Below are 25,291 nucleotides of genomic sequence, written 5' to 3' on the forward strand. Positions count from 1 at the left end.
TAATCCCTAAGACCCGAACGGTTAAAAAGGGTGGTCTTTGCCTTCAACCATTTGTGTTGTTCCTAGTCTAATTTATGAATAAAAAACAAACAGGATGAATTTAAGTTAGGTGATAATGAAGTATGAATTCTACCATTCCTTAACTTCTAAGGATCCCTTCTGAATAATTATTTGATGTGTGTGTACCTGAATTTCTTGACGACGCCTGGCACTGGCAGATAATTTTTCAGGAGCTATAACACTAACGTTAGGCACTGCAAGAGTTCCATGGGATTCAAACACACCTAAAATGCAAATGCATCATTTTAGTTTATAGTATTTCTTTATATAACAAGTATCAAGAAACAAAAATTTCACAAATGTTAATATACTAAAATGAATGCAGTACAGTGATTAAAAAGATGCTGAAAACCACCAAAATCTGAGGATAATGAGATACGCACATCAATTCTCAAACACACACTCATGACTTTGAAGGACTGGTTGTTAAGATTAAGAAATTTCACATTTTACATCACTACTCCCTGAAACTAAGAAAAGGTTCCAAATGACATGCATAGATTTACAAAGGAATGCAGTGCACCTAATATCAAAAAAATAAAAGCTATTACAAGAATGAGGTGACTATTTAATGCTCAGTCCCATAGCAGAATCACTGACAAAACAAAGAATAAATTCCACCTTCCCCAGTATAACAATAATTGAAATGGCTTATTTCAAACTTAAATTTCCATTTTTGGTAGTCTCACACACACACACAAAACCTCCCCCAAGTTAAACATGGCCTCTCTCCCTCCCTATTATGCAAAAGTGTATGTGTGAAGTGTTTCTTTAAAAATCACCATCACCACACACTGTATCAGTGTTCAATAAAACAAGTATCAAAAAAGCCAAACTTTAGCCACACAGTAAGCACTTATTATTCTTTATATACAAATTTATATTATCAGAATAAGGAATGCAAATCCACAGCTAGAAAAGTACAGGCATTTTCATTTGGTCTCAATACTTTAACAATCACAGATCAAGTTATTCTTCATCAAGATGACATTTAAATTTCTCCTCAGCTAGGAAAATTGGTGAATTTTGGCTTTCCCAGCCTCTTGGATTACTGCATCAACAAATGCGTGTATGCCCATTGGTCTGAGCACTTAGTTTGGAGAAAAAGTTTTAAATCACTTGGAACAATATCTGAGATTAAGAAGCAGTACCTCTCATCAGAGTTCTGCTATAAAACATTTTCTTACTTTGCCTTTGGTACTATTTTCCTAGTAAACAGTTTTTGAGCAGTAAGAGGAACAGTTTGTATGTTCTGTAACTAGATATTAAATACCTGAAACATTAGTAAATGATCCTTTTTGATTTGGTATTGAAAGACTATCTGTGGTTTCTCTAAAAATAAACAAAGACAGTTAAGGAATTTACAATTATAAATAAACACTGTAATAAGACAGTAGTTTCAGATTATCATAGATACTTAAACTTAGTTCCAACAGATAAAGAAGTCTGCAGATACTCCCCAGCACACATTTATTATTCAGGAACTGACAGGAAACCATACAAAATTACATTTAGAAGTCAAGTCTAGAAGCAATGCTCCCTATGGATACAAAAAATGTCCTCCCTCTCATAAGAGTGATTTATATCCTAATACAAAAATATATTGCGAGAGTATTCTCTCTGAATTATTAATTTAATCTGCTTCTCACAGGTTTCTGTGACATAATACTGAAGTATAAAAGTAGTATTTATACTTAAGAGCACATATATTCAAAGAAGTCTTCAGTAATTAATTTGGATACTTTTAGTTTCCACATTCAGGGATTCATTAAAAGTTTGCCAGCACTATTACAGTCAGTTATTGCATTTCTGTTTAGTGGTACCATGCAATGGTTTTTCTGTTCTATTTTCAGAATTTAGAAATAAGGTAACTTTTTGAAAAGAATGATTTTCTTTCACAGCTTCTAGTAGATCTGTCACAAAGCACTTGAGGATCAGGTTAGCTGCAAAATTAAATACTAAGACTGGCTGAGGCCAGAAAAAAGAGAATGAGAGGTGACTAGCAGGAGATGTCAACTGCTTGTATAAACTACTGCCTGATTTCAGCTTAATGATTTCCTTTATTGTTAACCCTAGTCAGAAAAACTGGATGGCAAATCTGTTAAGTTTCTGAATTCTGCTTTGTGTGACTAATGCATGTCTATTCCTGCTGTCACTGTACACATAAAAATATTTAGATGCATGTATAATTACAGACTTACAGGGGGCTGTGTGTAAGTAACAGCTGTAGTGCTTGAGCAGTACATATCTGTACTAACTACTCCTGTCATTTCTGTACTAACTTCCATTGGTGACAGCAAATAGTAATTTCAATGAAGCCAGTGTGAAAGGGTTTTCCTGTATACCTGAAGTCTTTGCCAGGTGTTATTTTCACTTCTGCCACCAGAGCATACAGAAGTGCAAGAGTTACACCTTCATTTCACCATACAAATACTGCCTCAGAATGAAAGGGATTTGCTGCTTTAATTCTTTGATTACACAGTACACAAATGTATTGGACTTCTGCTCAGTAACAGGGACTTGCAGGCAGCCAAACACTACTGCTGTTCTAGCAGCTTTGGGATAGCTGTGTGGTCTTTTAATTTATGAAGCACTATGGTTGTGTGAATGTAGCAGCAGCTAGGGAAATCAGTTTCTTTCTTAATCTTAATTCTATAACAAAGCCTTTTGCTTTCTTTTCCCCTCAGAACAAATTCAGCAATTACCTACCAAATAAAATGGCGGTTTAATTCAGCATATGCAAGCATATATTCACTTCTGATTTTGACTATCCACATTATTGACACGTTATGCTACTCACCTACTACATCTTTCGTCACCAATTTTTATTTTCAGTTTCTGGATCAGGTGATCTACTAAGTCAGATTCCAAAATCCTTTTCTCCGTCTGCCTGTCTTTCTCAAAGGATTTCACCTACGATGTAGTTCAATGGGTCTTAAGATTGTTGATTCTTAAAATGACATACAAATAAACTTATCAAACTTAATCAAAACCAAACTGTTTCACCCATTGAAGGTGAAAGAATCAAAGGTAGGAAGCTATTATCATTACCAATCAATCACTGCCAATTAAATCTTTGATTAGATTTTTTTCTGCCAACTACTAATTTATTCTGCATTCCCAAAGCAAGCTTGGCTCCTTGGATTTAATGTGATAATTAAGTTCCAAACAAATGGTTTATCATTTTGATATTTTTAGTTAAGCAATTATATTAGAATAAGGCTTGCCTTTCAATTTGCAAGAGTTAACCCAAACATTCAAAACTTAGGAATCTGCAGCATCTTTATTGGCAAGAGGTTAATCAGCAACAACACCATTCACCTCATTAACATCTCCTTTATTGGTTTTCTTTCAATAAACCATATTTAAAAGAACACTCTACAATAGGCTTGTAGAGAACTTTGAAATATCACATTGTCATCATCAAGGTTTACTTATTCTTGCAATTATTGTTGTTACAGTAACAGAGTGAATAAGAAGTGAAAAGTGGTTTAGTAAGGCAAATTGGCTGTCCTTGCCATATGCTGTCAAATGGTTAGTATTTTTTTCAGTCAAAGAATGACTCTTCATTCAAAAAATAATGATCTGTTCTCTAATGATCCAGAACATTTTAAACTTTCAACTTAAAAAACCAAAGGTACCAGAACCACAGGCTGCAAGATTACAGAAGAAGTACAGAGTGCATTCATGTAGTGACACAGTCCAGTCTTTGCATCCTAATTTGAGTTTATAGAGGTGAAGAATGTCGTTCTGACTGTCTGCTGGAACCATACAGATTTTTTTAGATTTAAATTTTAGTTGTATTTATTTTGTAACATGAAAAGGTGCCAACTGCAAAGATCATTAAGTCAATTAATTAATTTTGTAGATTTAAAGAAGTCAGAGACAAGAGAAACCTTTTTCCATGCTATGCCACCGATGGCATTGTCAAGCAATGTTTGCACTAGTTTTTGGACTTTCCTAGAGGGAAGGAGGTCTGTGAATAACAGTGTTATGCAGGGATAAAAATGTGTAAAGTGTTGAAATTGTTCAGAATAACATTTTTATGACTTAACAACAAAACTGTATTTACCTCAACACCACTTACTTAAAGTATAATTTATATTGTATTAATAATGAACTTAAAAAAAGTAGAAGAACAGAGTGCAAATCTGAAACGCCATCCCCTGGTCCCATGCTTACCTTCACATGACTTCCTTCTTTCTCTGACACCAGAGCCACATATGTAATCCCAGAGCATCTGCAGTATTCCTGTAGTTCTTCCTGGGACTAAAGTGTGAACAAAAAAAGGAGAATGAGACATTAATTTAACAGCTTATAAAATGACCAATTAAGTAATCAGTCTCTTGTCTTTATTAAAGTAACTTGATATACAACAGTCACACAGCTTCAGAGAGAGAAAAGCTTTATTAACAACTTGAGCAGGTGAAACTTCATTATGCATATCTTTATCCACCAATGCTTGCTAAAATTGAAATCAAAGTCTATGCTTTGATAGAGAGAATGCCTAGGCCCTGCAGCCCACATAGAAGGGCTACCTACACCTAGAAGTGCAGAGTCCCAGTAACTGTAAAAATGTGCAGTGTAACATCAGGCAGACAGCCACCACCCTGCTGCCTGCAGTTTGCAGTCCTGCATGGCTGTGGGTCTGCCACAAAAGCTGACTCCAGCTGGGTTCCTGTAAAACAAAGGCTGTGCTGACTTACTCAGCACTGGGTTGCAGCACAGCATTAGATAGAGGTAAGAACTAGCCAAATCTTCATTCCTCATGAATAAAAACAAACAACCCCAAACCAAGAAACTCCAGCCTAGATGATCATAGGAAAAGTATATAATCTGCACTTTTTTCAGTCCCAAGGGATTGAAACTGTTGGAAGTGTTATGGCAAAAAATTACAAAAGAGTCAGACAATGAATTGAATTAACTCAAAACTTCCTGCCCTGCAGCACATGATGTGCAATGGGCACCTGCAGAGTCTCTTGTTAGTCATGAACTGGGAAACCTGAAGCTGAAGCAGACTCATAATCCTTCAGTAAGTGCCACTACCTATAAAAGGGACTTCAGTGTTGTCGTGTAGCTCACTACACTCCAGGTATTGTTGGCTACAGCTCTGTTTGCTTTCAACTGGACATAAAAGGGCACAGCTCAGCTTGCCATTCTGTTTTCCCTTCGTATACACATCTCTTCAAGGACTACATGGGGACCCGTCTAGTAGCTCAGTTTGCTGAACTGTACTTCTAACACTACAATAATGTCAATATTCCCTCTGTACATGAGTGCCTTTAGCCATCTGGCTATTTAAAAGTTGCTACTACTGTTCTTGATGTACCCCCTATTAAGTATTACATTTATTAATAGAAGGTCTCCTTCCTCACACTTTTAAATACTCTGGAAGAATACTGCAAAGCCAGTGAGAGATTTTCTTGACATTGCTATATCTGAAGAGCACCCTACATGCTTGGTATTATGAATCTCCACCTCCATAAAACAGAAAAATAATATAAAAATATATAAAACAGAAAAATACCCCAAAAAAGTATGGTTTCAGTCTGCAATAATCTTGGAGAACAATAATATAGTTAACACATGGAGATAAAAATTCTACCTGGGACCAGTCATACATTATTTCAGCTGGAATTCCTGCAGTCCAGAATTTCTGAACAATGTTGATAGCTCTACCCATTGACATCTGACCAACACTTACAACCAGCAGGTCACATGAGCTGACAGAAACCTGAAAGGAAAGTAAAATCAAGGAGATAATATTAGTCACAAGATAACTTTTCCCCCGCTTCATAAGGTACTTAAAATAACAAAGGTGGACAAATATGCCAACATTTGTCAAAATGCATCAAGCTAAAAAACAAAAAAAGGGATTAGATACACTTCTTTTGAGAGCTACAATCCATCTAAGTCTGTCTGAAGCTCACTCTTTGATGTAAAGCACCTCCACAGACTCAGCTTGCCAAGTATCCCTGCCTACTCTGTTCTTTCCTTCCCACTCTCCTTGGCAATGTTAATTTATTCTTATAGAGAACAGAGCATAAAATAGACATTTCACAACTAAGTGAAGATGTGTGATACTGTACAAAATAGTCAATATTCTTAAGGCTTCTTTCCTTCTCCTGTACTTTGATAAAGGGAGAAGGAAAAATAAAACTAAATACCTACAGTTGTACTCTTCCATCTGAAAGAATATACAGGCTGAGAAAAACATCCCATTTAAATTGAAAATAAAATGGTGTAAGCCTGAAGATCCTGTCTTCCATTAATTCTCATTTAATAAATAGTTATATGTAAAGAAACACAAAATAAAACAGTTCATCTTGATGACTGCCTTCTATCTCATTATGGTATTTGGAACACATCTGTACATCTCATTTTTTGTCCATCTCTAGCTACAATTAAATCATTGAACTGTCAGAAGTAAACAAATTCCCCACTTCCCAAAAAGACTTACAGAATCCTCCACACTGGAAACAGCAGCAGTTATTTTATCTATAGCTATGCTGACTCCAACAGCTGAAGGAACTGCTCCTACTGTCTGTGGTCCTCTAAACTGTGGAATCTCAAGACAAGATAAAACAGAATGGAAGACCAGTTAGTTATCTTGGCAAAATGGGTTAAAAAAAAATAAATCAGTATTTACTAGCAGAGATGAACACATACCAGATGATCGTATCTGCCTCCTGCAGCAAGAATTTCAGGCACAGTTCTTTGTCTTCTTTTGATGTATGCTATAAACTGAAAGATAATACCATTGTGCTGCTGTATTTTGTAAACTAGTCCCAGATTTATAGAGATCTGTAAAATAAAAATGACATATATAATTAATTTCCTCTTTGCAGCATGAATTTAAAACACTGTTTTCACATAAGGAGGACATATGGAAACATTCCTTATCTCCAAAACTTTAAAATACAGTGAAAAATAAGGAAATTAAAGGTGCTTTAATCTTACAGCATCTCAAGAAACCTGTAGAACAAAACCCAAACAGCAAGCTTCAAGCAAGGTGGAGGCCTTTAGTAGTCATTAGATTTCTGTATTTTTAAAATATTTACTGTTTGTTTCAAAAATTATTAAACCCCTTCTTTTATGCTTTAAGTAATACCTTCAGTCTTGGCTGGAGAAAGGAAAAAAGTCTGAGTGTCATTAGATAGAAGTTAAGCCAGAGACTTCTGACTGAAGAGTTCTTATTTTTTAAATGCATCTTTAATAAAGCAAAAAAAAAGGGGGGAAAAAAAAGGAAGTATCAATTCAGTATTATCTGCCATCAAAAGACACTTGTATGTACTTTTGCTACTGTAAAATATCTTTATTTCCTGGCATATTACAATGCACAGCAGCCTTGTAATTCCATTAATTTATTAGCAGAGCATTTTACAAACCTGAAGCTTTATTCCCAGTTGCTTTAACAGACCAATGATTTCCTCTAAATCCTTCATACCATGCTTCAACAGCTGAGTGACACTCGGCTTTTGTTTTATCATTGTGTTTAGAAATGGAAATACATTACTTGCTTCTCCCTTCTGCTCAATGAATTTATAGAGTCGAGAAAGCTAAAAACAAAAATATAAAATTATAAGCATATATAGCAACAGACAATGTTCCTAACAGGTCCCATGTAAAAAAAATATATCTGGACTTTATATTTATGGGAGTAAAACCTCTGCCTTGTTTGTTTGCTTTGTAGCAGGCTGTTTTCACTAGTGGAGTTGAGGAAAAGAACAGGCAGACACAAGTCTCAGACTACCCAGAAGTTGACTTCAGCTCTATGCACATTCAACATTTGCAGAGACGTTTTTTTAAAAGTTTCTCTCAGTTTCATTAAACACCTCTCCACAGTATTCTATTTACCTTTATTAGTTGCCACATGTTTAAAGAACAAGCTGCAATACTGACTTCCAGAGAGAACAGAGAACAAAGTTAGACCATTTGCAAAGGGACTGACCTATTTGAACAGCACATGTAACAGGTTATTTTTCTTACTCTGATTAAATTACAAAGGAAATAAAATATTACTGACTTATGACCAATTACAGGAAAATTAGCACTGAATTAAAATCACTTACACTAGCTGGTGTGAGAGAAAGATTACAGAACTTGGCTTCTACTTCTCTTTTAGTTAGCTTTTCAGTCTACAAGAAAAACAGATTAAAACAATATTTGGTTGTGTTTAATGCATTATTGTAATTATTCAAATTAATTTCAACTATATTCTGAGCTTATAAAGTAGAAAAGACCAAACTGATATTAAAATACATTTTAAATTTAATTTTTAAAATGTTTTTAACAACTAGCCTGTCAGTTCTTGATTATACAGGTGAATAATTCTCATAAATACACATGAAAGAATCATCTTAAGCATCCCAATCCAGAAGTAATAAAAAAGTAAGTAATCTACATTTACAGCCCAAAGATAGCCAGCCTTTTTATGTATCAAGAGTATAATCCTGCTTATGCTGGAAATGGGCTGTTAGTCATTTTTAAACATAGCTGCACAAAATAGAATACAGACATGATTACAGAGGTTAGGTTAATAACTAATGCCTTACCACAGCATCATAGAGAATGATGTAGACTTGATTGAGTTTGTCCTCTGGTATCCCACAGTGCAAAAGTATAGCTTTCAGTAAGGCAGTGTGGTTCAGATAAATACTGTAATTTCTTTCCTAGCAAAGCACAAATTAAAAAAAAAAAAAAATGAAGAATGAAAAAGACAAGTTTTACTTGCATTCTGTTTTCTTAAAAAAAACACAACTCCCACAAAACAAAGATGCTTCCTAAGCATTTAATAATAATAGCTCAAAATTAACTGCAAACCTCTTCTTTCACTATCTTACCTTTCATCTCTAACTAAACGGCAAGTCTTGTCCCATTCTACAGTAATCACTTGTCTGACAGAAAAAAGACATTATTTCAATGGTATTATAAAGAATTCATTTATTTCCTTTGCACATAAACCTACGCTTCATTTTAAGTTTACTTAGGAAAGACATTTTTTATGACTGTTCTATAAGTGACTATAGATTAAATGTGAAAATAGTTCTGTGCTGGTTAAAGGAAGTATCCTTTTACAACACATCAAACGAAATATTTAGTTAAATTAAAATTTTGGGTGGAAAAGAGAGGAAAGGGGCTGATTAGAGAATCTACCTGTAGCACTGAAAACTCTTGAATGATTTCTGAAATCGCATAAATTGTTTCTGCTATAGGCAAAAAGCTATTCCCAGTAGATGTAATGATGTCAAATGCACATTCTAGGAGCTCTTTGGGATGACAGCGGTCTAATTTCCGAGGTCTGAAAACTCGCTCTATACAGTATCTAAAAAAACATTGAAGAATGAATCAGCCTCTTTAGAAGTCACTGTCAAAGCACAGTATCAGTGCAAAGTATCACCTCTACATATCTTACCTTTTCAAGTTTGTTATGTTATTTCTAGCTACAAATCTTGCAAAAGGAATCTGAAAAACAATACATGAAAATTGTTGAAACAAAACAGTTGGTCTGACTGAGCTCTGCAACTAGAGATGACTGTGTAGTTACACCTGTACTCTCCCCAAGTGTAATATAATGCCTAAAACACCTGACATAGCCAAGTCATATTAATCTAACCATCCTTGCTGCAAGTTTTAAATAAAAATATTATTTTCACCTATGTTAAAACAAACAAACGCTGTTTCTTCAAAATGTGGTCAGGGCTCCAGCTATCAAGAGGAGGAGTACAGAACTCAGGAGAACAAGACAGCAGTCAAAAGAAGTGTAAGCCTAAACCAAATTCTACCACAGCACCCTCCATACCCTTTGAAGCTTTGCCTGCAGAGATGATACTACTTACTCTGAGGTCGTAAGGAAGCATTACCAGCATCCCACTGTGATCCATGAAATAGGAAGCTTCATTATGTTCATATAGTTTTTTATTTCTGGGCATCAGCAGTGGAGTATGCAGCTTGATGGCTCCTGCACAAAACCAGAAAACACTATTATCTTTCATTTCAGAAGTAACACCTGCTTTTTACAAGTTCATGAACATCCTTGCAGGGCATAATTACATCAATCCGTAAGTTAAAAAATTACATTACATGTTCTTAATAGACTTTCCTCCTCCATATTTAAAGAAAGAATGTCAAATTTTGTTTTATGCCTAATGCTGCATGCTTCTTGGGCTCAGCAGGGAGGCCAGAGAAGGGAGAACTGCCAATTCCACAGCCCAGCAGAATCTTTACCTTGCCCTCCCCCTCTTTAAACATCACCTTTCACAAAAGCAGGCATATGAAACAGATGAGAAACTCTGCAGTTACCAGTAGCCAAGTTCTGCTTTGGTCTAGAGACATTTCCATATAGAACAAATTTTGTTCCGACATATTGCATCCTCTGTCTCAAAAACAGACTAGAAGTGTTTGTGTTTCATTTTAAAACCTCATTAATACCTTTTATTTCCTGGCTACATTTTTAACTCAACATTAACTTTTAAATTTAAAAAAAAGTGCCACAGATAGAAAGAAATTATTCTAGCCATTATAGATAAAAATCCAAAATATTTCAGGATGAAAACATTTCAGTTGCTAAAATGCTGACACTTTCCCAAATCTGTCAAGCTTTAAGGAGCAGGGTAAACCCATCCTTGACTTTGTATTTCTCAGCTTCTCGCTCTTTTGTATTGCCAAATTTTGATCATGCTTAATTAGATTATGATTTACTTGGAAAATGCAAAGTTTCTATTTCAAAATGCAGTATTTTTATATAAAATAGTATCATGAACACCTGCAACATGACACAATTTATAACATTTCAAGTGTGACAGTGGCTGCATAAATTTCCTTCTCAAAAAATAATTTTAAGTGAATACTATTATTAATGACTGGACAGATTCCTGGAAAGGAAAATGAAAGAATATTAAATATCATGGCATTTGCTTTGGCTCAGGAAGTTCCTGAATAGCAAAGCATTTCCAAGAACACATCACTGGAAGTACCAGTACACACTTGCTTTGTTTCTATCTCTCCATTATGCTCTTCCCATTCTGGCTGTTCAAAGAGAGGTTACTGTGCTACATGGATGCCTGATCTCCCACTACAGAGCTACCCTTATATTTATATCAGATTTTGTGTAACAGTCTGTGCCTCTAAAACCTCATACAGATTTATCAGAACAACCATGTACATTCAAAAATATAATTAAGATTTTCACTTTTTTTTTTCCCCGTAGAAAATGTAAATCATCCAGATTTGATGTTAGTAGCTATTACTGGAATGACAAAATAACAGAAGAAAACATCATAAGAACCTCAAATGATCAACTACCAAACATGTTTTCTGATTTATCTTATAGCAGTAAATCCATTCCATTCTTTTAAATCCATTCAGTCACAAAAAAGGAAATTAATGACTTTTGTAAACACACCCACCGTGTCTTTTAAATATCCGGCTGACAATGTCACATACATGCTGCTGTATCTTGGCTGCCCAAATAGAAAAACTACCCTGAAACCATCACAAATAAAAAGTAGATATATAATTCACGTGTGATGAACACTCCATGTAGGCAATCATTCCATGTAATACAGGCAATAAACATTCTGCTATCTCATCCCACTACAAAAAACTGCAATGATTACATAACAAAAATAACCACAGCTATACAAAGCATTATTGCACTGTGTTACCTTGAATTTCTTTAGCTTTAGAAAGATTCAAGAGCTGATGAACTAAGAAAAATCACATCAACTAGAAAGAGGAAAAAAACATCCAGGGCAACAATTCCTGCTGACAACCAGTCAACCATTACTTTGACAGGAATTAAGAGCAAAGTTATCATCTGGACAGAAGCTCAAAGCTTTAGCTGCTACAATCAAACACGGCTGTTTTCTTCACTGAAGAATGAATTTAAGGCTCAAATGGGAAGTGGCTATTGAAACCCACACAGCAGGCTGTAGTTTTAAATGGGAACCAAAGTGAAGGTGAATCTCGAGATGATGCAATTCACCCAGAAATGCTACAGGTTTACCCATATGAGCATATTTTTATAAAATTCAACACAGGAAAAGCCAAACCCACACATCCCCTGAACACCTACAAACCTTCAGCATATCACTGTCATAAGTATAGTCTATTGCTGGAGATATACGCTGTGCAAATATCTGACTCATCATAGTCCGGTAGGCCTTGCCATCCACATTTGCCAAGGTATGGTGGAGGACTTCATGCAGTTCAGACTCTTCCATTTGGGGTGGTGGAAGATGTTCACTTTTTAACAGCTCCACAGCTGTTGGTCGTGCTGCAGGATCATGGTTCAGGAGCCATGTAATAACCAATCTCTACAAATTAAATCCAAATTTTACAGATTAGAAACATTTTGTAAGTTAACAGTATTTAAAACAAACTTGGTAGTCATATCAATTCAATAACAAACTGTGAGACTCTACAGGGGAAAAAAAACAGCAGAGTCTGAATCTTTGGGATGGACATTATTTGCTTAGTAAATTATGAGTATCTTTTATTATCATCTGAAAAAATTTACTAACCACAGAAATTATTATAAATGTGCCTCCTGGGATTAGAAAGTATGTAGTATCCTCATCCTTTGTTATTCCATGGTATCCTAGCTCTGGCATCTCTTCATCAACAAAGTTAAGAGAAAAAGTAGAATTGCATGCATGAAATCAAATATTCGAGAGGCACAAGTGTTAGAGTAGGGGGAATCTTCCTGGGATATTTCAACAATATGCACAAGATGGAAGTGTTTTATGGTACTAGTAACATGCAGACTGCTGTTTTACAAGCATTAACACATTAAAAGTTAAAAAAATGGTCAACAAAAGAGTTGATTAGCACAAGGACAAAGCCGCCTAGATGGTCCAGAAAAGATCACACTGCTCTTTATCATTTCATTACTCTGCCATGGAGGCCCCCAAAACAGCTCTTGGCAGCTCTGTCAAGCTTGGAGCAGCCAATTGAGCTTTCACATCTCTTTCTGTTGTGTGACATATGTTTCTTTCAAAAAGTCTAAGTAAAAAGTTAAACAAATTGACCTGCCATTTCTCTGAGCACAAAAAGTCAAAATTGTCCCTCAGAGCTTAAAAGATGTGCCAGTGAACTCTCAATTTGTTCGTGACTGTGCTCTGAGAATTTTGTGGGTAAATATATTTCCATGTCAACTTAGAGTATTCTTTTGAGGCTTTATTTCCTTACTTTGTTCTAATATCATGTATAAAGAACTTGGCAGAGAACACTAGGTGGGGAATTAAGTGGGAAATTAGAGGGCAAAAATTATAATCAATGCTTTCTGAGATGGAATACCTAATAGTTAAAATATCTTCACAATTACCTGCTTTGCATGCTTGACTTCATCAAAGTCGTTAGGAAATATAATCGCAGGCTAACAAAAGAAAATCCACATTTGAATTTTAATAAGCAGTCCAGATTGCTCAGATTAGTCCTATTTTTAAGTTCTATGTATTAAACAGAGAAATGAAGCATTTCCATTGCCCATGAAAAAATAAATAAAAAAAAAAAACCCAAACAAACAAACCAACCCCCCACATGGCAAATTACATTTATTTGAGGAGCTAAAAGGAAGAATGCTTTGATGTTGTTTTGCACAACAAAAGTACAATCCATAATCACAAGCATTTACCAACTACAAATACCACCTGATTCCCGAGAAAGGCCTACCAGGCCTAAACCTAGGTATACTAAAGAGATTATTACTTTATCTGACATGTAAAAATTTATTTCACAGACAGAACACAGACTGATGGCAATACCATTAGAATCCACAGTGCATTAAAAGAATGTCAGTGTACCAGCTCCAATTGTATTCTTCACTTTCCATGATACATTTTACAAACCTTGTTTTTAAACACTCCCTATGGCAACATTTTTTGGCATCTTTTGCATCCTTTTTGCTTAACAAACTAGTTGATGCATAGAATTAGTATGTTTCATAGCTGTGTACTTACCAGCCTTAGCTGACCAAGAACAAAGATCCTTTCTGATGCAGTATTCATAGGATGGTAACACATTTCAAAGAATATTATACCTAGGCTGAACAGGTCCACTTTCTAAGGAAGAAAAAAACCGAAAACTTCTATGTAGTACCTATCCACTCTCTGAAGATAAAAATAGCAGAGGGAAAGAAAAACCAACAAACGCTTAGGTTAAATGTAAGAGTATATTAAAGCTGGAGAGAAGGTAGTTTTTTTTTCCCTGTGTCTTTTTTGTGTGTTTTTATTATTATTTGTTTTTAAAGATTTTTTGTTAGAAGACACAATCCATTGAGATTTGGTAAACTTTAAAGCCTTCTGTCATCACAGCACTGCTCTGACATAAATGAGGGTTGCACTTGAATTGTGGGCAGCAGCTTAACACCAAACTGAGGAGTGGACGTTCCTCAGGGGTTGGTACTGGGACTGGTGCTGTTGAACATCTTTGTTGGTGACATGGACAGTGGGACAGAGCAGCCTCAGCAAGTCTGCTGGTGACACTGAGCTGTGTGGTGCAGTTGATACATTGGAAGGAAGGAATGCCATCAAAAGGGATGTTGACAGGCTGGAGAGGTGGGTCTGTGTGAACCTCATGAAGTTCAACAAGGTCAAGTGCAAGGTCCTGCACATATGTTGGGGCAATTCCAAGCACAAATACAGGCTGAGCAGAGAATGGATTGAGAGCAGCCAAGAGAAGAACCTGGGGATGTTGGCTGACAAGACTCTCAATATGATCAGTCAGTGCAGCCACAGCCCAGAAAGTCAAACATCCTGTGCTACATCAAAAGCAGTGTGATCAACAAGTTTAAGGAGGTGATTATCCTAATCTACTCCACTCTCATGATATCCCACCTGGAATGCTGAATCCAGCTCTGGGGCCCCCTACATAAGGGGAACATAGATGTGCTAGAACAAGTCAATGGAGCAAGTCCAAAGGAGGGCCACAAAGATGATTAAAGGAATGGAGCACCCCTTGCACAAGGAAAGGCTGAGAGAGTTGGAATTGTTTAGCCTGGAGAGAAGGCTCCATGGAGACCTTTGATCAGCATTTCAGTACCTCAAGGGGACTACAAGAATGCCAGAGAGAGGGACTTTTTACAAGGCCACTCAGTGATAAGCCAAGGGATAATGGCTTTGAAATGAAAGAGGATAGGTTTAGACTGAATATTAGGAAAAAAGTCTTTACTGTGAGGGTGGAACAGGTTGCCCAGAGAAGCTGTGGATGCCCCATTTCTGGAAGTGGTTAAGGCGAGGTCAGATGGGGCTTGAAGCAACCTGGTCTAGTGGAAGGTGTCCCTGCCCATGGCAGGGTGTCAGAACTGGGTAAGTTTTGGTGTCCCTTTCAACCTGAACCATTCTATAATTCTATGACTCCCACTTTGAAAACATTTCCTTGCTTCGAAATTCAGTTTGTCTCTGCATATAAACAGGATTCTCTTGGATGGAAAAAATACACGCTTATCCCCCTACAATTACAGAAATCCAGAACAGCAGTATACACTATATTACCTTAACTAAAGACTGTAAGATTTCTATTCTATTCAGTTATAATGCCTGTGATTATGTGCTTTCAACTTGAAGTTGCTTCCATCTACTCATGATCAAGCACAGGCAGAAAAATTGACTTGCCCACATCCTTGTATCCTTGGTTTCCTCCAGAAGGAATGTTTATTTCCCCTGATTGGCACAGGAGTCAATGACATGCTGTTCCACACTGAATGTCAAGGAGGAGCAACCCAAATCACACGTGGTACATCTTAGACTCCATGCTGCCTTTTCATTAAGTCTACTCCAATCATACCTGATTGTAGGTAGATTTAGTGCTGCCTTGGACCTCTGGGCTGACGTACAGCGCGGTGCCAACCATCCCTGTCAAGTTACCTATGTGGAAAAAGATGAGAGCACCACTGTCAAGAAAGTGGGAGAGAAATGCAGCATCCATGTCGAGAACAAACTCAATCATGTTCTCTTTCTTATAGGTGGGGGGTGCAGTCCTTACTGAGAGAGACCCAGCTGAGAATACTTTGACAGACAGTTCTTACCCTCACATGTCAAGTATCCGTGTCTATCTAGTTACTAAACTTATCTATTGCTTCACAGATTTGTAGTAGGCCAGCTCACAAATGTTACAACTAAATCTCACTGCTTTACATTTGTTTTTAAAAATACCATGCACTAAAGTTCCCTCAAAACACCATATTCAGATTCTAGCAAAATTCAAACCAATTCAAACCAATTCAACCAAGGACACTGAAGTCTTGAAATTGTCCTATATAGGCAAGGGGAACACAAGTGCAGATGGAACAGATATACAGGCTCTCTATATTCCTCACCATGAGGAAAACACTGATCTGTGGCAGAAGTCTAGCAGAGGAAGCTAATTAATTCTTAGATAAGAGGCAAAACTGACAGATTATAACAAAGCTACCCAACTTTGTAGCTGGGGGGGATGGTCCCACCCCTGGCCTTAATAAAGTGAAGTTTTATTTTCAAAGGACCAATGGAAATTCTAACAGTGTATACAAGATCACAGAGTATAAATGCTTGCTTTATATGCTAAATTCTAATTTATATGCTAAATGCTAATTTATAACAAGTTGCAATGTAAACTAACCTGATGGGTCAGACACAGCAGAACCATCTGAGAGATTTTCTTCTTGTTTAGAGACCACCTGAAACCAGCAAAACAGTCATGTTGTAAATGACACATGAAATACTTCTGTTGGCTGTTCTTGCCACTTGGGCTGGCAGTGCATGGTTTGATTCTAGAACTTTAGAAATTTAAAAGAAGTGTATAGCATTTTCAATATATAAACATTGTGGTCACTTAACTTACGGTTGTTTTTTCCCCTCAAGTAATTACATCACCAAATTGAAGAGTTTTTTCATTCACTTTAAGATGTACTTACCGCATTTGCTGGATAATCTGTAGCTAAACCAAAATCACCGATTTTCACATGATCATCTGAATCTAAAAAAATGTTCACAGGTTTCAAGTCTCTGTGGATCATTCCCTGTTACAGGAAGAGAATAAAAAAAGACCCACAGAATATTAAAGGATAAACATTATTCAAAATAGAAGTCCTTATAATGGACTGGAAAATCGTATTACATACTTTTTATACAGTGGGAGACCTACTAAGTTACTGAAGATAAGTCTTGAAGACAGACTATCGTTTTGTAGCCCAGAAGCCAGAAACAATTTTCAGTGCTACCAGATACCTAACAGAATGTTTTTAAAAGATGGTCAAATTTTTATGACTAATGGGTAAAATCTGAAGTGGTTCATTATAAAATTCATGTTCGTGATAAAATATAATAAACCCCAAGAACAGACTAATAATGGAGAGGGCAAAGAGAGGAAACTTGCTAATGCATGCCCCAAAATGAAGAAAGAGGCATAACACAGATATTATGTACAGGTCATAACTCCTATTTACTAACCTTTTCATGGATGTAAGCTAACCCATCCAAAATTTCTCGGAAAAGCCTCCAAAGCCGACTGGTATCTTCATATAATCCTTGATCAATAGTGTCCCTTAATGTGCTCTTTTCACAATACTCCATCTTCAGTTGTACATACACAGGGGACAGAGGGAAGAACAAACAGTTTTGTTAAGACACTATCAGAAACTTGTATCTGTACACATATTACTGCTTGGGCTCTGGAGCAAATAGTATCACAAAAAAAATCAGCTATTTGGAATTCTCCTGAGAGCTGTCTTTTAGCTACAAACATGCATTAACTTCTGGGACAATGGTATGAGCCTGCAGAGTAGCATATTCTCTACCATAAACATTAACAACAAAGTGAAACCAGTCAAGCCATAATATGTGATAAAGCCAAACCACAAAGAATCTCTGGCTTTATTGCACTTGGTGTCTTAGCGGCTTTTATTATGAATATACACAATACATACAAACAAGCTCATTGAAGTCTAATTCCATCTACTTGTAACTTCCTTCCAGACAAGATCTAGGATTAAGCAAAGTATAAAAAATCGCAAAGCACCATAGAATAGTTAGCTAAGATATACAGCTATAAATAGTTTCTGGGAGAAGTTGACTAACTCCTAACACAAAGGAGGTATCAGTAGAATAGCCTAAAGCTGCAACGCTGCAAGAGTTTGCGTGCCTACTGTTAGAGTTATACAACGGCTTTACAGATTATTGACTCCTATTAAAATAAAGTACATACACAATGCACTTTTGAAGAGAATGAGGAAGTTTTCACATCTGTGAAAGACCTTCCCCTCTGGAATTTAGCATGGTAGACTTCAACTCCACACTGGGAATTAACACCAATTAACAACCAAACTGAGGAACACCAACAACAGGGTTGAGGATTGGGATGGATATTCACAACGCAAAAGAATGCTTTGAAAGCCATAGACTCAAAGGTTGGCTGGTTGGTTGTTCTATGGTTAGATCAGGATTTGCCAGCTTTTACCTTACATGAGCAACACCAGTTATCCCATTCCGCACTATGGCACTACAAAACTTTGTTCTCTCCAGGCACACATATAGAGCCTTGGAAGGCGTAACAAACCATGTGCACTGCACAGTGCCTTCCACCAGCCAAGCTTTCAGAAAACCAGTCTAATGCAAAAACAGCACTGAACTTACTTGTTTGTTTTTAAAGGTCATTACTTTTCTTATGAAAATCAGCAATTAGTCTCTGCAGGTTGAAATAAACAGTATCCTTTTATGTGAACACAGGAGCATATTTGTACCTGAATGTACAGATAATGCACTGTCTGAATGACTGGTGTCCTGCCCTCGCCTCCATGGCTATCCTTTCCATTGCCTTCTTCATTCTTTATCACAATGAAAGTAACAGAACAGTTAGCAACAGGAAGATGTGCAGAGATTTTTATTACACATATTATTTTTTTTAATGGCTAGAATACGTTGATGAGAACTCAGCTTCTATGGAAATGTTTGAAAAATAGCAAAATAATACAATGGCATTTTTGTAATGTAACCACTGCATTGAAACAAACTAGAGAATAAACTAGTCACACTAGGTGTGACTAACTCTCCAACTAAAAATGAGTAGCATTTTCCTATCATTAGACACTAAAGGAAAAGAATTCTGGAAGAACTGGATGAATCCTAATCTCAAGCTGCATCAACATTAAAAAAAGAGAAAAAGATAAGATCCGAAACTAGAATATAGAAAGCTTGCTTGATAAATAATGCAATCCCCACCCTCAAGCAACAATTTTGGTATGGTGTATATATATATGTGTGTGTGTGTGTGCATGTATGTAAATAATAAGAAAAGAATGCATATTATTAAATTGTATACTGGGATTTTTTTCATGACAATGTACTTTATAACAAAAAGGAAGGAGATGCAGCTTTAAATAAAAGCATTTTAAAGATCATCAGGTTTGGCAATGACATACTGTAGATGCTGCAGAAGAGTGCATTAGCTTTCTAGGGATACAGTGCACTTACTGTCCACAGCAGGTGCTGTGACACCATCTTAAAATCACCTAAAACGTTAGTCATTATAATGCCTTCCCCCCTCTTTCAGACTGCTAGCAGTATGTATTTTGTCTGCTTTAAAAAGTGGCACCTGAACACATATATTGGTTAAAATCATCTAGAGGCAGAACAGAACTTCAACTTTGAGAGGTGCAAGACCATGTAATCTATATGGCTAACTGTTAAATCATAAACACATTGAAGTGTTAAACTTGCAATAGCCTGGGTCATGACAAGAAAAACCCTCATATTTAGCTCAATAAACACTTTAGGAAACAGAATACAGATTAGCTGCATCAGACTGATTTCTATGGGACGCAGCTCACAATGGCACAACACTTCTCTAGCAGACATGTACAGTTATGTTTCTGTAATTACAGCAGAAGTGAAATAAAACTTCTCAACTGACCTGTTCACTTGTCAAAGAATATTTTACTGTATTTTCATTTTCACTAACTTTATCTTTACACTTACTGGAGAATGACCTTTACTATTTTCATCTTCATTTTCAAAAATTATTTCGCTTTCAGAATCTGTGGTTGGCCTGTTTAAAGACACAGAAAGAAAAAAAAATCTTGAAAGTTCTGCATACCAAGAAATATTTACTAAAAAATTTGGCAATTATTTTTGGGGGAAAAAAAACAATCTAAGCTTTTGCTGAAGACTTTCTATAGGCTTTAAACAAAAAAGCAAAACAAAACAATACCCAGAATGCATTCTGCTTACAAAGAAACACTTCCTTTGACAGTCCAGTTCTAAAAAGGAATGTATATATTTGCCATCAGTAAAATATAATTGCTATATCCAATAAGCAAAACTGAGATAAGTTTACTTACTTCTTGCTTTACAAAAAAATCACTGTGAGTGGGAGAACTGAACCACACACAGAGGAAGGTATGGAATACACTAATAAAAACCAAAACAAAAAAGGGCAAGTTTAAAGTTTTTAAATAAAGAATAACAGAAATATTACAAATCTTGAAAAATATCATTCTCAAGGCTGGAAAAGACAATCAAACATAAGGTAAGCAGTCACGCTTTCTGGCACAAATAAGCAGCTTCAAGAAGCTACACAAAAAAATTTTCCACACAGATTGACAATTCTTAGCTAGAAAATTTCCTCTTCCTGGCTATCTGACTGCTGGCAAATACACTGGTTTTGAACAAGGGGACAGAATAAAAATGCAGTGAATACTTCTGACAAAAGAAACAAGGATGATAGGACACAAATTTGGAAAAATTAACTCTGCTCACACTCCCTATAGTGCCAGTACTGAAGCCTACTTACAAAATTGAATGCGAGAACACGCCATCACCATCATCGTCATCATCACTGGACTCCTGATCAGCTCCACTGAATTTGTTGCTGGAGGATCTTTCACATGAAGTACTCCACTCCACTGAACTTGTCAAACACGGAGGAGGAGCATTAGTTTCCACATCATTTGTCTCCTCAGCAGAAGGGATGAAGAGACCGGCTTTGGGGGGCATTCTCCTCTCATCAGTTGTTTCACATGTTGACACACTGGGAACAGGAATTTCCTGTTTTTCTATCCAAGCATTGTAATACCTCACAATATTCTCATGGTTCAAGCGGGAAAGTAACGTCACTTCCCCCTTAATCCTCCGAAATTGCTTGCTGGTAGGGTTTATGCGAATACGTTTCACAGCATAATAGCAACCATCAAGCTTATTTCTCACCTGCAAAATTCAAATTAATTCAAAGTCAAATACTTACAAATGCCTTATGAAGCAGAGCCAGAAGAATAATTTCACAAAACAGGAAGTCTTCCTTTCACCTAGAAAATGACTACAGTTCAAATGCAAGGTTCCCAATACTGACAGGCTTCTCCCCAGTCTGTCAGCAACCTCTTGCAATAAACTTTTCAGACTATTCAATTCCAGATAAAAACCTCAACACAGGCACAACACTAGCAGACAGCAAATAAAACCATGCAAATATAAAATATATTGTTCTGCTTCAGAGAAAGCAAACATATCCCCAGAAAGGTTTCCACAGAGGAGCCAATTTTTATGCCATACCTTGATGACTGCTCCAAAAGCCCCTTTACCAAGTAATTTCAGCTCTTCAAATTCATTGTAGTATCGTGAAAATTGTCTCTGTGTTTCTGTGAAGAATGAAGCACTGGATATCTGACTGCTGGGTACAACTGTCTCCATGCAATCTATACCTGCTGAATCTGCAATTAAGACAAAGTTACCATCACTGGTGATATGGGGGTAAGGCACTAGGGACTGTCAAGTAAGGAGCAAGGAGACTAAGCCTAAATAATTTCAAGTGAACTAAAACCTAAAATACAGAAGTGCTCTGCTGTGTAAAGTTCTAGTACAAGCACAAATATTAATACTGGTTTTAATTACTAACATGAATTATACTGGACAAAGGAATGATTTTAACAAGAATGTAAGAAGGAAAAGTTTCATTGGAAGACCATTTTTCAAGGACAAAGTTAAATCTGTATTTACACCATGCAGGAGGTGGATGAGTTTACAGGTTTCTTTAAAGCATGAGCTGTTTCTACAGAAGAAAAAACAGTAGTCAATCCACCCCAGCTAGTCTTGCACAGAGAAGTTAAAGATCACACCAACTTTTAAGTCAGTTCATGTAACACACTTGTGCAGCCTTCTAAAGCTGTACCACAGCTCAGTTTTTCTTACTGCAGGCATTCCACTTACTTAGCAGAATACAGCAAGAACCAAGTTCCTTACCATCTAGATTTTCTTCAGCTACAGGTATTTTTATTCGTGGAATGTTTATAAAACTATGTTGTAGTAACTGCTGAGGAGTCCATCTTTCTTTATCTTCCAAGCAAACACACCTGTTAGCAAACGAGAGAGAACTATTTAATGTCTGACATAAATGTTAGAAGAGTTCTTATTATCTTTAAGAAATTATTACCTCCATCATTTAGATGGGAATTGGAAGCAAAGACAGACTAAATGGCTTATCACAGTGATATACAGTTGGTGGCAAAGCAGAGACAAAGAGAGCACTAAATCTGCTCTCCCAAATCCCAGATTAGCAGCCTGAGCCATGAGACCAACCTCTTCTATAAAAACTAGAGCTAGCAACACAGGAAGACCTATATATTCTTTAAAAAACTGTTAAAATCTTAAAAAAAAAAAAAAAAAAAAAAAAGGAAAATCAAAGACAAAAATATACAGGAATGTGACAAACATACTTTTCTAGAAAGTCTTGAAAGTCAGCAGGTAAATTGGTAGGCACAGCAACTGGGAATTCCTTGGTTACTTGGCCCTGGCTGAGCGAAAGCAGCAGCAAGCCCAGACGCCATACATCTCCTTTTTTTCCAGGTTTGTTGGGAAGACCATCCTCACTAAAACGAACCTTGGTTTGCTCAAAAACATCAGCTTTGCAGATGTCAGCTAAGCGCTTGGAAATGCTGTAGTCTGTGACCTTGATGTTTCCTTCAGCATCTACCAGGACACTGGAAGCACAAAGGACCTTGTGCACTACTGAGTTATTGTGCAAGTAGTCGAGAGCTGACAAGATTTGGATCGCATAATGGCGCAACTGCTCAACTGGAACTGGAGTCTCTTTGTGCAAGTATGTAGAAAGGCTGCAACCACTTATGTGCTCCACTAAAATATCCACCACAACTGAGTTGTCCTGTTCTTTGAGGTTCATACATTTGTAATGTACTATGTTTGGGTGACTTAGCTTCACCAGTGAGTTGAACTCTGTTTCTGCTCCCTGAAGCTGGTAGAGAAACACAACATAACATGGATTTTGTCACAGCTTGGGACACACAACTAATAAAACCCGTAACACAAACAAAATACTTATAAAATATATGACATCCTCATACTTTTCTAAAACGGAAGTATTATGCACTCAAGAAAGTACAGCCTTGATTTTAACAGGTAAGATTGATTCGTTCTTTCTTCCGAATTTCAATATTTTATTTATGCATACTTGCAAACATGCTTTCTTGCATTCATATTACTGTAAAGGAACTCCTGAATGCCCCAACACACTCATTTTCTTTCATGCTTAGATACTCTAAGATTAGCATTTTCAAATTCATTACTACCCTCTTAGGGTTAATATAAACTAGCAGCCTAAAGAAAAGCACTGAACCGTACCTAATCTTTATTAAGCCAAATGCAAAATACAGGCATTACCTGTTTCTTAGACTTCTCAATCTTTTCTATTTCTTGAGTTGTAAGAAACCTTCCCATCTTTTTTTGCCAGTGCAGAACCCACTCATATATTAGAACAAAGTCTCCACTGTGAATTTCCAAGGCATTGTAGACAGATTTACCAAGCTGTTCATCTTTGCCTATACACAAAGGGAGAGAAGAGAAGAAAACATGGCTTCTATTGTTTCTAAGGATTTGACAAAAGCTCCTGCAAATGCTAAATACCAGTAAGCCTGTTTTCTGAAGTCAGAAACATAAACCTACTTACAACTAGACATGTATCTATATAGTAAGTATGGAAACTATCAGGTTTGATGAGACTGAATGCTATGTAACAGTTCTCAAATGAAAACAATCACACGTTGCCAAAAAACTACTGCACATTTTCAAGAATTTCAAGTTTTAATAAATTAACAACTTTCCTGCTTAGCAAATGACAAGTTCTACACACAGTAACACAACTGTTCACTCTCAAACTGCAAAATAATAAAACCTTCCTTTCTCAAGAGACTTTCAAACATCCACTGAGGAAGTGCTATGTTGACAACAAACAATGAAAACATCTGATGGTCTGTCCATGTGGGCACTCCATGGAGGTCTTCCAGCTCAGTTTTCTGTCACATCCTGTATTAATGTTTTTGCTAAACCTGCTGGTTTTATGCCATTGCCATCAACAACAATGGAAGGAGAGTAAGCATCCACTTCCTAACCCTGAGCTTATCAGTGGTTTCACATATTACTGAAACCATCCCAAACCCCAACATACCAAGTGCAAACTGTAAATTTGCTTACCTAGACATTTTCCTTTATGAACAGTAAGCTGTCCAGCACCACTTGTGCTGAAGTTCAAAACTTTGTGATTTCCAGGGGACTCTTCATTATTACTAACAGAAAGCTGGCGTTCTCGTCTGCAATGTGAAGAGAACATTTTTCTCTGAATACAAACCTTAAAATCTGGAAAGTTCCCAAGTTATCCACAGCACATAGCTTCGTTAAACCATGACAAATGAAGGTAAGGGGGGAAGGTGGCAGGGAAGAGACTAAAATGAACAGGTCAACAACATGGCATACTATTATCTTGCCTTCAAATTTCACTTTGTAATCTAATGTTTGCAACAAAATAAATAAATAAGCAAGTAAGTAAATAAATCTAAAAAAAATCCAAATGCAAACTGACATACTTTGAACGTCCAGCTGAATTTGGTCGGTGTTTATTATTCACTCCATGCTCCAAACAGCTCCCATTTAAGCGTGAAGCAGCTCTATGTCCTGCAGTATCTCTCCTGTGAGAATCTTCTTGATTTGTCAGAGCAGCTATTTCCAAACGTTCCTATAAATCAGAAAAAACACCAAAAAAGTACAGAAGCCACTCCTATCATCAAAATATGCTAGTACTTAGTTATTATTCTATGAAGTCATGCAGATTACAGAATAAATATGTTTTCATAATAAATGTACACATGAGGTCAAAGAAAAAGTGCTGAGATTTCAGAAAGTACATTTTGGCACTGTCCATGGCAAGAATGCAAAGGAACTGGAAACATTATAGACAAGTTTTTTTCTATGTCTGT

At 36.5% G+C, this 25,291-nt stretch overlaps 1 protein-coding gene across 5 annotated transcripts in view; it reads right to left on the minus strand.

The window, feature by feature from the left end:
* EIF2AK4 (eukaryotic translation initiation factor 2 alpha kinase 4) overlaps positions 1-25,291 on the minus strand; it is a 37,560-nt gene that overhangs the window by 5,287 nt on the left and 6,982 nt on the right. For 2 of the 5 annotated variants that reach the window (XM_021539252.3, XM_085580353.1), the window contains exons 6-35: positions 24,902-25,050; positions 24,513-24,628; positions 23,703-23,860; positions 22,742-23,277; positions 22,269-22,378; positions 21,582-21,739; positions 20,827-21,239; positions 20,013-20,082; positions 18,779-18,862; positions 17,490-17,612; positions 16,955-17,059; positions 16,660-16,717; positions 15,847-15,926; positions 14,022-14,123; positions 13,388-13,438; positions 12,141-12,377; positions 11,469-11,544; positions 9,900-10,021; positions 9,476-9,525; positions 9,217-9,385; positions 8,616-8,732; positions 8,133-8,198; positions 7,449-7,619; positions 6,730-6,864; positions 6,521-6,628; positions 5,666-5,794; positions 4,243-4,329; positions 2,861-2,973; positions 1,334-1,392; positions 187-284 (exon numbers count right to left, since the gene is read on the minus strand). In XM_021539252.3, the coding sequence (XP_021394927.3) occupies positions 187-284; positions 1,334-1,392; positions 2,861-2,973; positions 4,243-4,329; positions 5,666-5,794; positions 6,521-6,628; positions 6,730-6,864; positions 7,449-7,619; positions 8,133-8,198; positions 8,616-8,732; positions 9,217-9,385; positions 9,476-9,525; positions 9,900-10,021; positions 11,469-11,544; positions 12,141-12,377; positions 13,388-13,438; positions 14,022-14,123; positions 15,847-15,926; positions 16,660-16,717; positions 16,955-17,059; positions 17,490-17,612; positions 18,779-18,862; positions 20,013-20,082; positions 20,827-21,239; positions 21,582-21,739; positions 22,269-22,378; positions 22,742-23,277; positions 23,703-23,860; positions 24,513-24,628; positions 24,902-25,050 (4,050 nt within the window). Of the gene's footprint in view, positions 1-173; positions 285-1,333; positions 1,393-2,860; positions 2,974-4,242; positions 4,330-5,665; positions 5,795-6,520; positions 6,629-6,729; positions 6,865-7,448; positions 7,620-8,132; positions 8,199-8,615; positions 8,733-9,216; positions 9,386-9,475; positions 9,526-9,899; positions 10,022-11,468; positions 11,545-12,140; positions 12,378-13,387; positions 13,439-14,021; positions 14,124-15,846; positions 15,927-16,659; positions 16,718-16,954; positions 17,060-17,489; positions 17,613-18,778; positions 18,863-20,012; positions 20,083-20,826; positions 21,240-21,581; positions 21,740-22,268; positions 22,379-22,741; positions 23,278-23,702; positions 23,861-24,512; positions 24,629-24,901; positions 25,051-25,291 lie in introns of those variants that run through there. The other 3 variants (XR_002466241.3, XM_021539253.3, XM_085580354.1) reach the window with 3 other exon arrangements.

This window comes from Lonchura striata, chromosome 5 (assembly GCF_050655825.1).
Source record: "Lonchura striata isolate lonStrDom1 chromosome 5, ASM5065582v1, whole genome shotgun sequence".
NCBI classification, from domain to species: Eukaryota; Metazoa; Chordata; class Aves; order Passeriformes; family Estrildidae; genus Lonchura; species Lonchura striata.